Source organism: Eptatretus burgeri, chromosome 4 (assembly GCF_056783735.1).
Source record: "Eptatretus burgeri isolate ZD-2024b chromosome 4, Ebu_testis_v1, whole genome shotgun sequence".
NCBI lineage: Eukaryota > Metazoa > Chordata > Myxini > Myxiniformes > Myxinidae > Eptatretus > Eptatretus burgeri.
The window spans coordinates 72,918,397-72,934,885 of record NC_140964.1 but is presented as its reverse complement, the minus strand read 5'-3'; the positions used below and the strand labels follow the sequence as shown (position 1 = coordinate 72,934,885).

Sequence of the window (16,489 nt, the reverse complement as noted above, 5' to 3'; positions counted from 1 at the left end):
GAGAAGCTAGCAGCCTATTGATTTTGAGGTCGAAAGGTCAACAACTTTGTCCAATTTCTAAAATCAATTTTCATCCAATTGATTTGAAATTTGAACAGGATTTGCACATCAGGTCAGGGAATTCAACCACCAATTATTTTTGAGCTCAACAACTTGGGTGAGATTCTTAAAATCCTCAATTTTCATCCGATTAACTTGAAATTTGAACACGATTTGCATATCACGTCACTGAACTCAACCAACAATTATTTTCAAGATAAAATTTGTTTTAGGGATTTCGCAAGTCTCGTGCTCTGCGTGACGTCTTTCTTGTCACTTGGCGAAAAAAATTTTTGGTGAAGATCTGAATCTGGATTCGAGAATTTTTCAAGTGATTCGTCACCATTGAGAGATGTTTCCAAAAACTACGAATGTAGAACATGATATCTCTAAAAGTTGTGGACGACTTGTGACAAGAACAAGCCAATTCGATTTTGGTTCAGATCCAGATTCAGATGCAAATATAAATTTAAACTGTTCAGCCTTGGCGGATGGATGCGCTCTACCGAGTGCCGTTCTGCTTCGCCAAGTGTCACCGAGTGATTTTTATTTTTTATTTTATTATGTTTGTTTTCATTACTTGGCAAAAAATTGGATTTTTTTTGACAAGTATGTTTGTGTGTGTTTGTGTGTTTTGCTGTGTGTTTGTCTGTCTGCTCGCCTCCAGCCAAAACCGCTCAACCGACTGCTCTGAAATTTTCAGAGATTAATGTCACCGACCCTGCGAAGGTAACGCGTTGCAGTTTCATAAAATTTGGTCAACCAAAAACGTCTACAGAAGCAAATAGGCCAATTTAAGCCAGATTTTCTAAAATGCTCAAATTTCATCCAATTGACTTTAAATTTGAACAGGATTTGCACATCAGGTTTGTAAATTCAACCACATATTAATTTTGAGGTAAACATATGCCAAGAGGTCAACCCCAAATAGGCCAAATTTTTTAATTATCGCTAAAATTGTCAATTTTCATCCAAGTGACTTGAAATTTGAAGGTCACTTGCATAATTGTCGCTACATTTAGCCACCTACTAATTTTGAGATCAACATCGACCACAAGGCCAATTTGGGCCAAATTTTCTAAAATCCTCAATTTTCATCCGATTGACTTGAAATTTGAAGAGCATTTTCATGTCAGGTCGCTGAATTCAACTACCAATTAATTTTAAGGTCAAAAGATCAACACGGGCCTTATTTATAAAATTGATAGATAGGGTAAAAACTAAATATATCACTATATCTCAAAAAGTTGTGGACGAGTTCTGACAAAACAAGGTGGATGAGTTGAATAGGTGACAAGAACAAGCGGATTGGATTTTGGTTCAGATCCAGCTCATCAGTGGGATACAAGACGAAAACTGTTCCACCTGGCAGAGGTATGCGCTGTACTGAGTGCCATTCTACTTTTTGCTGTTTTGCCAAGTTGTCACTCTATGAGTGATTTTTCAATTGCGTGCGTGTTTGTGTTTGTTTGTCTGTCCGCTTGCCTCCGGCCCAAACCGCTCTACTAATCGTCCTGAAATTTTTAGAGATTAAAGTCACTGACTCTGCGACGGTCACGCATTAAAGCTTCCAAAAATTTGGTCGACCGAAAAGGTCTACATAGGCCAACAGGCCAATTTGAGCCAAATTTTCTAAGATGCTCAAATTTCCTCTGATTGATTTGAAATTTCAACAGGATTCACATATCAGGTCAATTAATTCAACCACTTATTATTTTGCGATCAACATCGGCCAAAAGGCCAAATTGAGCCAATTTTTTTATTAATCCTCAATTTTCATCTGGTTGACTTGAAATTTGAAGACTTTGTATATGTGGTCACTGAACTCAACCACCTCTTAATTTTGAGGTCAACATTGACAAAAAAGTCAACATAAGCCAAATTTCTAAAATCCTCAACTTTCATTCGATTTACAAAATTTGAAGAGCATTTGCATATCAGATCAGCGAATTCAACCACATATTAATTTTGAGGTAAAAATAGGCCAAAAGTGCAAAATATGCCAAAAGGCCAATTTGGGCCAAATTTTCTAAATCCTAAATTTTGATCTGATTGACTTGAGATTTGAAAAGGATCTGAGTCAAAATTTGCTAATGTGTTACATTGCCTTCATGGAATTCGGTACGTTATAATTTTGCCTCTTTTTTTTGGATACCGTTGCCTAGTGTCGAATATTCTATTCCCACTACGTAGTTGCATATCGTAGGACATGTCCGTAATAAAGTGCGCGGCATCGAAATTCATCGTTTGTCCGATTTTACATATCTGCTTCCGAAAAACGTTGATTCCGATGCACTAGTTTTGTGACGTCCGCGTAGAACGCATTTGCATACCCCTAGTAGCCGTACTTGCATACGTCTCTTGGAATATTAATCGCCTTTCCTCCAGTGAATATGTTCAGAATCCTTTGTTCTGCAACACGTTTCGCCGGAAAGATCGACGAATTGCTCGTATGGAGCGATGTTTCCTCGGTTCACGTGCGTAATATGTGTCCGTCAAAGTTTCACGGGGGAGCATTAATGATGATAAGCTTTACTATTTAGCTGCATTGCAATAAAGATATCAATTATATGTATTACATCGTAATTGTAGTATACTGATCTGCATGGATCGCCTCAATTGATGGCTGATCGTGCAAAACAATACCTGACGAAACTGATGATGCAGGTCAATTTCTTACACACGTGAAAGTTGCCTGCGGGTCACGTGAACGAGGTACAACAGAAGTAATGACGCTATAGACTTGTGCCTAGTGGCACTGCACAAACCACGTCATTGTTTTCCGATGAAGAAGCCCGTAATGGCCATGATATCTCTGCTATTATGTGAAAAACGGCATTTTATCCCCTCATATTTCGGTCAAACCTGACGCACGTTAACCCCACTTTTTTGGCAAACATTCTATATTTTCTTCGTTTTCCAGTGACTGGAAGCGTTTATGAGTGAAACCCCAAAATGTGGTATCAAATGATTCCAGAAGTGACGAATTGAGCGGAATTATTTGAATATGATTTTTCTGACCGGCTATCACGCTTTTGTAATGCATTAGCGAATTTCGACTCATCTACAAATCAGGTCACTGAATTCAACCACCTATTGTTTTTGTGGTTACCATAGGTGAAAAGGTCAATCTAAATCTCAACCAAAAGGTCAACATAGGCCAAATTTCTAAAATCCTCAATTTTAATCCGGTTAACTTGAAATGTTAAGAACATTTGCATATCAGGTCACTGAATTTAACCACCTATTAATTTTGAGGTAAGCATAGGTCAAAATGGGCCAAAAGGCCAATTTGGGCCAAATTTTCTGAAATCTTCAATTTTCATCTGATTGACTTGAAATTTGAAAAGCATTTTCATTTCAGGTCGCTGAATTCAACTTCCAATTAATTTTAAGGTCAATAGGTCAACACAGACCGTATTTCTAAAATTGATTGATAGGGCCAAAAACTAAATATGTCACTATATTTCAAAAAGTTGTGGACTTGTTATGACAAAACAAGGTGGATGAGTTGAATAGGTGACAAGAACAAGCGGATTGGATTTTGCTTCAGATCCAGCTCATCAGTGGGATACAAAACGTGAACTGCTCCACCTGGCAGAGGTATGCACTTTACTGAGTGCCATTCTACTTTGTGCTGTTTTGTCAAGTTGTCAATGAGTGAATTTTCATTTGGCTGTTTGTTTGTTTGTCTGCACAGCACTTCCATGCTTTTTTCCGCAACCACTTTTCGGATCGAGACAAAATTTTCACCATTGGTGCGACTACTCATGTAGAATGTTTTAGTGATAATTATGACCTCACAGATCACATGGTACCATAATTGGAAAAATGGAAAAATTTTGGACCTCTGTATCTCTGAAACCGCAACAAGGAAAAAAATTGAAACTTGGCACCGAGCATGTACTCCTCGTGGGGAATGTGATTTTTTTTTCTATTATTATGACGTCATAGGTGCCTTCGTTATGTCATAATTTCATATGTAAAACGCCACATCCGATCAGTTTGAAGATTTTTGAGGGTTATCTAAGGATAAAATGGTCCACAGAAGAAAAATATGATGACGTCATCAGTCACGTGATTTGGCAGCCATCTTGTTTAAAAAAAAAATCTGAAAAAAATCTCTGAAGTGGCTGAACAGATCTAGGTGAAACCTTGATGGACAGGCGGTCATACGTAGAAGAACAAAAGATCCACACACATGATGTCATTGGTCACATGGTTTGGCAGCCATATTGGATTTAATCTAAAACTTATAAAAATACACCACTCAAAAGAAGTCCTGGTGAGGGTTTGTAATCTCCGATTGCTCTTTTTCTTGTTCTTGTTGTCATTGTGCATTTGACGCCATGTTATTTTTGTTTTTGCATCAACAAGCTGCGTGGAAATCATGATTGTTTAAAATCAAAATCTATTTCATAACATATCTCGGCTGAATATAACTTTATTTTATCTTTATAGTCGTTGGTCTTTGTTTTTTAATCGTTTTGGACTCTCCTTTTCCAGCTGCCTCCTGATGACTGCTGCTCATCGAGCACTAACAACTTTGTCTTTGAATTTGGCTATTTTTCACTTTTATTTTTGTTTTTTTGCAAGTATCATGCTAAGCACGACGTGCATCTTGTTTGTCTGTCTGTTCGTACGTCAACTGCCTACACCTCACAATTTTAAAGCAATCTTCACAAAACTTCATCAAATGGTGAAGTTGGTCATGAGCAAGAATTAAAAAAAAAACAATTCAACCACCAATTGTTTTTTTATGGTCAAATTTATTTTCGGTATTTCCCAAGTATTGTCTTGTGACTGTGACTCTGCACAACATCTTTCTTGTTTGTTTGTTTGTTTGTGTGCTCAAAAATCTCAAAAAGTTGTGGATGGATTTCGGATGAAATTTAGTCGGCATGTTGGGTTTGTGATGAGGACCACTTGATTCAATTTTGGTAAAGTTCCAAATCTGGATCTGAATTTTTTAAAGTGATTCTTCACCAATGAGTGATGAGGCTAAACATGATGTGTCGCACAATATCTCAAAACGTTGTGGACGGATTCTGATGAAACAACGTGGATGAGTTGGTGATGTGACAAAAACAAGTTGATTCGATTTTGATTTGTGTCCGGATCCAGATCTGGCCTATCTGTGGGATACAAAGCATAAACTGTTAAGCCTGGCGGAGGTATGTGCTCTCCTGAATGCCGGTCTGGTTGTGTCTGAGACTTTAAAAAAAAAAAAAATTTTTACATGACTTTCTTGAAAATGAATATTCTTGGTCACATTTATCATTCTGATTTCTTTCTTTTTTCTCAGCTATGTAAGGGCGAGTGAGACACTTGGCACATTGAATGAGAAAGTGAGCAACTCGGAGATGTGAGTTGACAGCTGTTTGGAGCCTGCTCTCCTCAAACGTTTCTTCCAGGAAGTAGACAATACTGACTACCTGTTCATTGTGTTTGAATTAACTTTAGGCTTTGTGAAGTGGTGCAACATTGAGTTGGTTTGTTCTGAGAAGCTCCACGTCATGTTATGTGGAAAGGGGGTGGGGAGGGGATCCATAGCTGGATTGTATTAAGAATAGTATGGTTTGTATGTTTGCGTAGGTTAGATTACTATTGTAACAGTGAAAATGTCAGAGTAATTTGTATTTTAAAATGTGTACCGAGGCAGTGCATGTTAACTTTAACACCGTGTACGGTAAGTTTGTGTAAAACCTTCAGTTTCCGAGCGAGGTGGGTGAGGCGAATCGCGTGATTGCCACAACTGGAAAACGCATTGCGCTTTAGGAAGAAACAGCATGGACTGTTTGGCCAGTGCACCACAGGCTATGGTGTTGAAGTCTGCTGCATAGCCTTGGAGAGAGGGGCATAAGACTTTAATTGGGGCAGGGTGGCCCAGAAGATGACACACCCATAGCCATAGGCAGTCATTGATAGGGACCCGTCGTGCATGGAAGCGGTCCCACAGTTTGAGGGCTGTGATTGCGAGGAGCGTGTCAGTTTTGGAGTTTTAGTAGGATTGGTAATTGGACCTATGAAGAGGCAGCATACTCATCCTCATCGCCATCCACCTGCCCTGTGCTGCGCCATCCTTGTACAACACTAACCTGCAAGGGCTGTACTCTACACACAACCAGCTCGTGCCTTGCTCATACCCTCATTCATTCGCCAATGGTGTGCGAGTCCTGGTATTTATCTTTGGCACCATAGTTATTTTTTGGGGGGGGTGGGGGGGGGGTTGGAAACATTGTCGAGGCTCGTATAAGTGCTAACACACAAAACGTATAACAAAGGCAGCAGGAGACGAGTAAGGTGAGTTAGGAAAGCACAAAACAGAAGGACGTGGAGACATTAGGAGATCTGTGGAAGGGAGAGGGATGAGGCAGGGTACACAGGGTAATCAAAATGGACACTACAGGGGCTTTCAGGAAGGAAAGCAGGACATTTTAAGGAGGTGGGTATGGGGAGGCTTCATGGGGGTAGAAAAGGTCATGGTTCTGGATGAGAGAAGATAAGTGATGGTGGTGAACAGCTGTTTTGAAGACCTGGAGGGAACAATGGGATTGAAGAGTGTGTGGAAGTTTGTTCCAGAGATGGGGAAAAAGAGGAATGAAAGCGTGAAGGTTAGCAGTAATTCTTGGTTTTTGGTAGCTTCACTAGAAGGGGGTTGCTGGCAGACCTTGAGCACCCTGTGGAAATATGGGGATGGGGATCGAGGGGGGGGGGGGACAGATCACAGACAGAGTAGGGGGGAGAGGCTGGAGAGGAGATGGTAGAAGACAGAACGACCACCGACCTGCCTGATGTGAGAGACCCAAAGACACAGCTTCATCACGGGAGATGCCAATGATCCTAAAAGCCTTGGTTTCCACAGCGTGAAGCCTATAAAGGTGTAAGGCAGGAGCACCAGCCTAGAGGGGAGAGCAGTACTCCATCAGGCTGTGGATGAAATGGATGTCAGATAGTGAGACCCAGAAGCTTGAAGGAAAGGACTTCTTCAACAGGGTTGTTGAGAAAGTAGATGGAAAGGGGGGAGGGGGGGGGTTCCAGACGGTCCTTTCGGAGAGACATAGTGAGAGTGTGAGATGTGTGAGGACTGAAAGACATGTTCCAAGTGTTGGACCAGCTTGTGATTTTATCCAGCTCTGCAGAGAATGAAGAGGCTTTTTTGCCGATCTGAAGGATGGCAGAGGGTGGAGTCATCAGCAAAGAGATAAAGAGGATTTTCCAGAGTTGGAGAGATCATTGATGAAAACCAGAAAAAGCACAGGGCCCAGAACGCCACCTTGAGGAACTCCAGCCTGGACAGGAAGAGAGGGATCAGAGGATAGTTGGGTTGGGCCTTTTATCCCCTGTGTAAATATGTTTGTGTGCCCCATCATTCCTATCTGTGTCTGTTGACCGCTTGGTTTGTTCTGTACTATATTTAACATCCTGTCACCCCTTTCATCCGTATTCATTACTTTTAATAAACCCCATTTTAAGTGGCATTTTCCCACCGTTTGCCTCCTGCATGTTGCGTCAAGTTCAGCCTCGGATTGGAGCCATCCTTGGTGGAATAGTGCAACTGTATATTGAACACAGTATCTTATTCACCGTTTCAGTCCTTCACTGGGGTATTATATCCCCTAGAGTGGCCCAAGCTGATAGGGTAAAAAATAAGTGTTGAAAATATGCCGCTCCACAAGGTTCCATCTGACAACAGGACTCCGCATGCAAAAAATTAGACAGATCGGGACATGTTTAGCGATCGCAACCTTTTACGACTTTTTCGGAGCTTCATATCATTTTTTTTAATTTTCATTTTTTTTTTCCATTTTGGACTGGAGTATCACTTCTGCCAGGAAAAGAGTCACCAATGTCAGTCTCTCTCTTCGATCATGGTCATTTGTGTTCCAGGTTCATTGTAAGCTATTGTATACATGTTGTGGAGGAGTGGCACTCGGATCTGCTTGTTGGAAAACTGGAAGCGCAATTTCATGGTCCAGGGACTGGTCTTTGACAAGACAGCCCCCAACCATGGGCTGAGGATGGCTACTTGCACCTGGCCTGGACCTTGAGAAAGCCCTGGACGAGGAGCTTGGCTTAATTGTGTGCCGCCATCACATGTTCAAAGTTGTGCTGTCGGAGCTGTTCTCCATTGCCCTGGGAGCAACCGATGGGCCTGAGATGGGGCTCTTCAAACGCTTCCAGAAGAGCTGGCCAGACATCAACATAGCTAACTTCCAGCTCACTGGTGACGATCTTTTCAATGGTGTGACGGATGGCCTGCAATCATGAGATGACCATTCTACGTGGACTGATTAAGAGCCAGACCCCACTAGAGGACTATGGAGAGCTGCTTCAGCTCTGCCACGTTTTTCTTGGTTGATCCTCTGATGGAGAGCCGTGCTTCTGCACACCCAGCGCTATGCACAATCTACTCGCTGAAGACCTTCCTTGTCAAGAACCAGATGAAGGTAGTTCTGAAGATCAATAAATAATGGGTGTGACGGTGTTTTATTTTTTAATGGATAAACGAGGATTCAGTGGGGTGATATGGCCCACTTTGATACTGGAGAGTTCTAATTAATTCTGTTCATGATAGCGCTGTCAACTCATTGGATTTTGAAAAAAAGCATTGAAAGTTTTCGGGTTTTTTTGTGTCGAATGCAAAAAATAACAAAATCCAAATGGTAGCGACCACTAAATATTGTCCAACCTGTCCATTTTTTTTGCATGCAGATTTAAGTTTCAATATGTAACACGGCTGTTACATATTGTGGAGAAAGACCTTTCCAGCTTTTTTTTTTTGAGGCCACCTTAATACCCCAAACACAGATGGACCGTGTATAGATCGGCTGATGTGAGAATAGTTTTAAAATGGCACAAAGATCTCGGAATTCGATGGTTCGATTTGGTTCCTGGCCAAGTTGTACCAAAGACTATAAAAATGATGCATGCTGGTTCCTTTCTTGATGTTCACCATTTGGAGGACAGAGCATGAACAAACCCCATCTCAGTTGACATCTCTGGGGAGGAGGAAATCCCTTAATTGCCCTGCTGAGTGTGGAGAGAAGTGATGTTGTAAAGATGGTGGCTGCTGGTGTCCAGAGTGCTGTGGGAAGTGATGTCACTTCTCCCTAGATCAGTGTCTGTTTTCCAGGTGTTGTTTCATGTATTTGTCTGTGTGATTTTTGTTGCAGATCCTCCATGAGGTAGATTAATTACCTAATTAATCACGTGATCTAATTACCGGGGGACACGCCCTTGGTATGCCTTGTCCGAACTGGATCGCTTTACTGGATCAGATGAAGCCGAGCGACACTGCCAAGGACGTACCGGCTAAAAGGAAGGATCGTTGGGAATAAAGTCCCGGCTAGGTTAGGACACGGACCATGCTGGATCAATGACAGAAAAGACAGGAATGAGCTGGGAACATTTCTACAAAGGGATTTATTACAGGCAGGCGAGGAAAGATATGTGTCACAGTAAATATAGCTTTTCTTGTGGTGTGTAAGCAGACAAAGGAAGAAATGTGAAAGGTGCGGCAATAATACAAGCAATTACAAAAGCACACAGAGCATAGTTATCCCGATATAATTTTTGTACAATCTTAACTTAAGCGAGGACAGGTGCCAGGACACACACACACACACACACACACACACACACACACACACACACACACACACACACACACACACACACACACACACACACACACACACACACACACACACACACACACACACACACACACACACACACACACACACACACACACACACCCTGAAGAGAAAAAGGAGGGGAGATGAGGTGAACGGTCTCTCAATACCTTGCACGATTGCCCGATCGTGCCACCAATACGTTTTGGGGGAGTGCTCCGCTGAGTGATACCTTCCTGACAGCTGGTGCATCGTCTCTTGCTTCGTGCAGCTAGCGTCGGTCCAGAGAATGAGACGCGACTGTCGGGCATAAAGGGAGAGACTTGGGTGGAGTCAGAAGCAAATGGGTGGAGAAAGGCAGAGTCCGAAGCAAGTGAGCGGAGAAGGGTGGCGAGGTGGTGAAGAAGGCGGAGTCAGCAGGCAAATTGGTTGGTTGTCGATCCCAAGCCAGACAGAACGAGCCGACAGGAACGACCCACAACTAGCGGTTCCGCGACCCATCCTTTAATAGATCCCGTGGTGCGGGCGGGGGTGACGACCCGAAGCGATATGTCGTCATCCTAATCAGGCGCTCTGATTGTGCCCTGGCCAGCACATGGGCTAGCCGCCATGACCGGAAGCGGCTCCACTTTACTTCCTGCCAGATGGTTCCGAGCTGCGGAATCGTCTCGCTCCGAACACCGTGACACGAATCGCGCTGCACCAAACTCCGTGATATGAATCGCCTTGCACCGAACCCCGTGCCATGCCCCGGCAACCCGCAGTTGGCGCTGGTCAATGTGCCTGCTCCGTGGTGTGCCCAAGCACACCACTGGATTTGGCCCAAGCGATCCGGCCGCACAGCATGCCTCTGCCTGGTAGCAGCTATATCGTGGCGGAGGTGCGGGAGGATGTTTGCCGTCTGCGGGAGACATTTGTGGCCATCGTGGTGAGCAAAGACCAAGGAAATATGTTATTGTAACCCCATGCGCAGACCCAACCAAAGATGTGTTATTCGTGCCCCGTTCTGTACGATGATAAAGTATCACGGGCTGAGTGCGAGTCTGCCATTGTACACATGGTCAGTGCGCGGGTCCGCCCACCATCGGGCATCGTGTTCCTGGTTATCAGAGGCGGTGGGATGCATGGTTCCAGCCTTGATCTGTGTCAGTAAATTGAGGGAAAGGATTGGATATAATTATTCATGGAGATTTGGATTGAAGAAGAGTGCGCCGCATGCATACTGTAGCTTGTTAGCATTTGGTGTGTTGGTTATGCCTCTGATCACCTGAACAGTAGGTGGGAGGTCATCGTTGTGCTGCACGTGCTCCATGCAGCGCTGGCGTTTATTGTTGGCTTCTTCTGCTGCCCTTAGTCTTCTGTGAGGACGCATTCTTACACAAAGGGCACCGCTGTGGTTTTTATCAATGTGTGTCTGAGCGTAGTGCCTGCTGGCTCACACGAGGACCCCTTGCTTGCATTTTCCTCAGGAATAGCTAAAAAGAAAGAGTTGGAATGAAGTTCAGAAGTTTAATCAGACCTAGCTATGAGATTTACACAATGCACTGTCCCGTTCGACCCACGAGACAAGAAGGAAGGGACTATCTGAATGTACATTAATGAAATAACTGACTGGGGACCACTGTATGTTAGCTGCTATTGGTGTTGGAGCAATGCGGTTTCCAGAACGCAAAAAAAAAAAAAATATATATATATATATATATATATATATATATATATGCACACACACACACCATGACCAAAAGTATGCGGAAACTCCTTCAAATTGTTGGATTCAGCTATTTCAGCCACACCCATTGCTAACAGGTGTCTAGAATCAAGCACACAGCTATGCAATCTCCATAGATAAACATTGTCAGTAGAATGGGCCATACTGAAGACCTCGGTGACTTTCAATGTGCCACCGTCATAAGATGCCACCTTTCCAACAAGTCAATTTGTCACATTTCTGCCCTGCTGGAGCTGCCCCGATCAACTATAAGTGCTGTTATTGTGAAGTGGAAATATCTAGGAGTAACAACAGCTCAGCCACAAAGTTGTTGGCCACACAAGCTCACAGAGCGAAACTGATGAGTGCTGAAGCGCGTAGCGTGGAAAATCGTCTGTTGTTGGTTGCAACACTCACTACTGAGTTCCAAACTGCCTCTGGAAGCAACGTCAGCACAAACACTGTTTGCCGAGAGCTTCATGAAATGGGTTTCCATGGCCGAGCAGCCATTGGACTCTGGAGCAGTGGAAACGTGTTCTCTGGAGTGATGAATCATGCTTCACCATCTGTCAGTTCGACGGACGAATCTGGATTTGGCGGATGCCCGAACGCTTACCTGCCTGAATGTATAGTGCCAACTAAAGTTTGGTGGAGGAGGAAGAATGGTGTGGGGCTGTTTTTCATGGTTCGGGCTCGGCTGCTTAGTTCCAGTCAAGGGAAATCTTAACACTACAACATACAATGATATTTAAGACGATTCTGTGCTTCCAACTTTGTGGTAACAGTTTGGGGAAGGCCCTTCCCTGTTACAGCATGACAATTCCCCCATGCACAAAGTGAGGTCCATGCAGAAATATTTTGTCAAGATCAGTGTGGAAGAACTTAACTGGCCTGCTCAGAGCCCTGACCTCAACCCCATCGAACACCTTTGGGATGAATTGGAACGCCGACTGCGAGCCAGACCTAATCGCCCAACATTAGTGCCCGACCTCACTCATGCTCTTGTGGCTGAATGGAAGCAAATCCCCACAACAAGTTCCAACATCTAGTGGAAAGCCTTCTCAGAAGAGTGGAGGCTGATATGGCAGCAAAGGGAGGTACCAACTCCATATTAATGCCCATGATTTTGGAATAAGATGTTGGACGAGTAGGTGTCCACATACTTTTGGCCATGTAGTATGTGTGTGTTTGTGTATGTGTATGTATATATATTCTCATGATCTTTCACAAAGTTGTAGATGAGTTGGTTCGGTGACAAGAATAAGCTGATTTGATTTTGGTTCCGGTCCATCCTATCGGTGGGATACAAAACGTAAACTGTTCAGCCTGGCGGAGGTATGCGCTTTCCAGAGTACCGTTCTAGTTTATTGATGCAATTGTTTTGCTGTTTGCTGCAGTAATATTCATGCAGTCGGAACTTGTGATTACTTTGTCAGGTACAAGAAGACTCAGGAGACACTGTCCCATGCTGGACAGCGAACATCTGCAGCCCTGGCTACCGTTGGCTCTACCATCACGCGGAAGCTCGGGGATGTCCGGTAGTTATTTCACTGTTGTCCCATCATGAGAGTCTGTTCTCGCATAGAAAAAGTACAAGCCCTTCCCATCCCATCAACCCCATATTCTTGCCCCCTCTCTATCCTCTCTACCCTCTCTTGACTAATGCCCATGCCTGGAATTGTTTCTCTGCTTCCTGTATGGCTTTCAGAACAAACTCCATTGGGTAAGTGCTGATTCTTTGGAAATGTGTATATATATATTACCACTTACAGCTGTGCTTTGTGTGTTTCCCCAATCCGTTTCACTCTGGGTGGTGTCAAAGCCACAAGGCAATGCTCTCAAAATTATTTTTTATAATGCTCCAGCAATAACTGCTAATTTATATGTTTACATTTCGTCAAAATGGAAACTGACTTTGGATATGTAGCATGATGTATCAAAAATACTCCTCCACCCCCTCCCCTCTTACCCCTCTCCACTCCCTCCCCCCCCCTACTACTCGTACTATTAAGCTTTGATTACAGGAGTTTTTATGAAGATAAAATGTTGCAAAACTGGCTGTGGCTTTCCCGCTGATATTACCTCCGCCACCGAAGATGGACGGAGGTTATGTTTTCATCCCTGTCTGTCTGTTTGTCTGTCTGTGAACAGGATATCTCAAATCATTGTGGTTTATTCGGACAATTTAGTGGAGAGGTTGGGTGTGTAACAAGGCCAAAATTATTAGATTTTGGTGACTATCTGTATCCGGACACAAGAATTTCAGTGATTCTCTACCATTGAAAGATGAGGCCAAAAACGATATATAGCACTATATCTCAAAAAGTTATGGATGGATTTGGACAAAACTTGGTGGGCCGGTTGGATTTGTGACCAGGACGAATTGTTTCAATTTTAGTGAAGATCTAAATCTGGATATGAGAATTTATTAAATTTTTTTTCAGTGATTCTTCACTACAGAGATTGGGCCAAAAAAAAGATATACTATATAGCATGATATTTCAAAAAGTTGTGGATGAGTTGTGACAAAACTTGGTGGATGAATTGGGTAGGTGACAAGAACAAGCCAATTTTATTTTAGTTCAGGTCCGGATACAGATCTGGCCTATCAGTGGGATACAAAATGTAAACTGTTCGGCCTGGCAGAGGTATGCGCTCTACCGAGTGCCATTCGAGTTCAGCGTGTAGGGATCCCCATTAATTATGTATCCCCGTGATAACTTGAGTATCTTGTTTGCGAACAAATTTATTCGGTCAAGTGCTAAGGAGTGCAAAAAAATGCTCAACTAAGCGTGTTGCATGAGGCTGCAAGACGCCATAAACTTAGGGTGTGATCATGGATAACCGTCTATCAGCGTGGGCAGGCTGGTAGAGTATGGTGCAGGTCAGGTTGCATCACTCCAATGAAGCTTCCACTTTTGTCATCCTCCCCCTCCTCCTCCTCCCCCTCCTTCTTCATGCAGCCCTTTTGGTCCCCGCAGTCCTGCATTTATATCAGTGGTTCCCAACCTTTTTTTCTGTCATTTCCCCCTGCACCCGATTCAACCATCCAGATTTCCCCCTTCATGTGTATGAGAGAAAGAACAGTTAAAACACACTGGGACTATTTACTAATTTATTTTTCAAATGCACTAACACAGCTAACATTAAATTGTATTGAATAAGAACACAGCATTTTAGTGTGACTTCTGGCATTGTTTGCCGTTCACGAGTCCTTCAATGTCTGGGGGAGTTATGGAGAGCGCACAGCGAAGATCCGCCTCCACCTCCAACTTGTTGCGTGCCTTTGTTTTGAGGCGTACCAGTGCCGAAAATCCTGTCTTACACAGGTAGGTGGAAGAAAACTGAACCAATATCCGCAGAGCATTGGTCGCAAGAAGCGGGTAGGTTCCTCGGACTTGGGTCCAAAACTCTTCCAGTTCCATATTCTGGAAGGCATCCTTCGCTGTAGAGTCGTTTTTCAAGTCCAGGAACTCTTCCTGCCACGCTTCTGGCACATTATCAACGTTCCTCTGAAATGGGTCTCTGATAAGCTTGTTCTCGTTACTCTCGTTTGTGATCCCCAGGAAGTAATACTTGAATTCTTCCTCCAAGCCTTCGAGGTGTTGTTTGATATCCTCGGCTATTGGATCAGGCAGACCATCCTCCATATCCTCCACACATTCGTTCAGAGCGAGGAATGAGGAAAAACTTCCACTCCCCGCTCTTTTCTTCCACAGTTCCAGTTTAGCCACGAAAGCTCTGATCTTGTCCGACTGAAAAAGAATGTTGGTCCCTTTGCCTTGCAGTTTCCTGTTGAGCTCGTTCAATGCACTGAAAATATCGGACAAGTAGGACAGCCGCACACGGAAAAACTCACCCTTCAACGCCTCCAGAAGCACAACATTCTCTTGGGCCCGAAGGAAGGCTACCACCTCATCAAACAATTCCAGGACTCGCTGCAACATGTTTCCCTTTGAGACCCACTTCACCTGAGTATGAAACAGCAACGATTCGTGGTCGGCTTCCATGCCTTCACAGAGCCGACGGAACAGCCGAGTGTTCAGAGCGGAACCCTTGATAAAGTTGACAACTTTGATGACAGTCTCGAGATGCTGCTTGAAGTTCTTGGGGAGAGTTCTCGAAGCAAGCGCCTCTTTGTGGATCAGACAGTGTGTTGATTCCACTGCCGGATTCTTTTGCTTGACGAGCGTGACGAACCCCGATCGAGAGCCGAGCATGGCTGGGGCACCATCCGTGCACACCCCAACCAGAGACTTCCAGCTGATGTTGCTGTCTTCGAAAAAGTCATTGATAAGGTCCATCACATCCTGAGCTTTGGTCGTGGTCTGGACAGGTTTGCAGAAGAGGAATTCTTCTGCAATTCCTTTTTTGGTGGTATAACGAACAAAGACCAACAGCTGGGACAGATTCTCAACATCTGTCGATTCGTCGAGTTGAATCGAAAAAAAATGTGACCCTCGAACCTTCTGAACAACTTGGTTCTTGATGCTCTCAGCCATATCATTGATCCGTGACCGAATGGTGTTGTTTGAAAGGGAAATCTGGGTCATCTTGTTGTGGGCAGCCTCACCAAGGACCAACTTCACGCACTGCAGCATACAGGGCTTCACCAATGTTTCACCAATTGTGTGTGGTTTCTTCTCCCTCGCAATCTTGTACGAGACTTCGTATGACGCTTTCACAATAGCGTCCGTTTGCTGACGAAACGTTCCAGTTGAGTCCAGTCTCATCTTCTTCAGATAATTTTGTTTCAGCTTGAAGTATTCACGATCCTTGTTCTGTAGTTCGGGATGGCATCCTTGAAGGTGTTGCTTCATCTGGAATGGCTTCATGCTACCATTCCCCAAGGTCTTTGTGCAGATGACACATTGTGGCAGATGTTCCCCGTTATTCACAACGAACGTAAAACCGAAGTCTAGATATGCTTCTGAATATATCCGTTTTTTCAACATGATCACTTGCGGACCTGAAAAGAACAAGAGAGATCATATTAAGAAATGTAATAGAAAAGAACAAACTAAAAAAGAAGAAATAAAATAAAACATAAGAATGAAAGCGGGTAAAGTTCAGGAAACGGGTACTCCTGAGAAGAGAAGAACAG

General features: G+C 43.6%; 2 protein-coding genes across 8 annotated transcripts in view; one reads left to right on the top strand and one right to left on the bottom strand.

Moving 5' to 3' along the window:
• The window catches only part of LOC147028333 (tumor protein D54-like), a 58,340-nt gene that overhangs the window by 12,180 nt on the left and 29,671 nt on the right, over positions 1-16,489 (top strand). For 2 of the 4 annotated variants that reach the window (XR_015057518.1, XM_085878647.1), the window contains 3 exons: positions 5,345-5,404; positions 12,822-12,923; positions 13,094-13,108. Coding sequence is in view for 1 of the 4 variants with exons in the window: in XM_085878647.1 (XP_085734773.1) it covers positions 5,345-5,404; positions 12,822-12,923; positions 13,094-13,108 (177 nt within the window). In the remaining 3 variants the exon portion in view is untranslated. The remainder of the gene's footprint in view (positions 1-5,344; positions 5,405-12,821; positions 12,924-13,093; positions 13,109-16,489) is intronic. The other 2 variants (XR_015057519.1, XR_015057520.1) reach the window with 1 other exon arrangement.
• The window catches only part of LOC147028332 (protein FAM200C-like), a 44,221-nt gene continuing 41,112 nt past the window's right edge, over positions 13,381-16,489 (bottom strand). For all 4 annotated transcript variants that reach the window (XM_085878643.1, XM_085878644.1, XM_085878645.1 and 1 more), the window contains one exon: positions 13,381-16,354. In XM_085878643.1, coding sequence (XP_085734769.1) covers positions 14,562-16,354 — 1,793 coding nt within the window. In that variant the 3' untranslated portion in view covers positions 13,381-14,561. The remainder of the gene's footprint in view (positions 16,355-16,489) is intronic.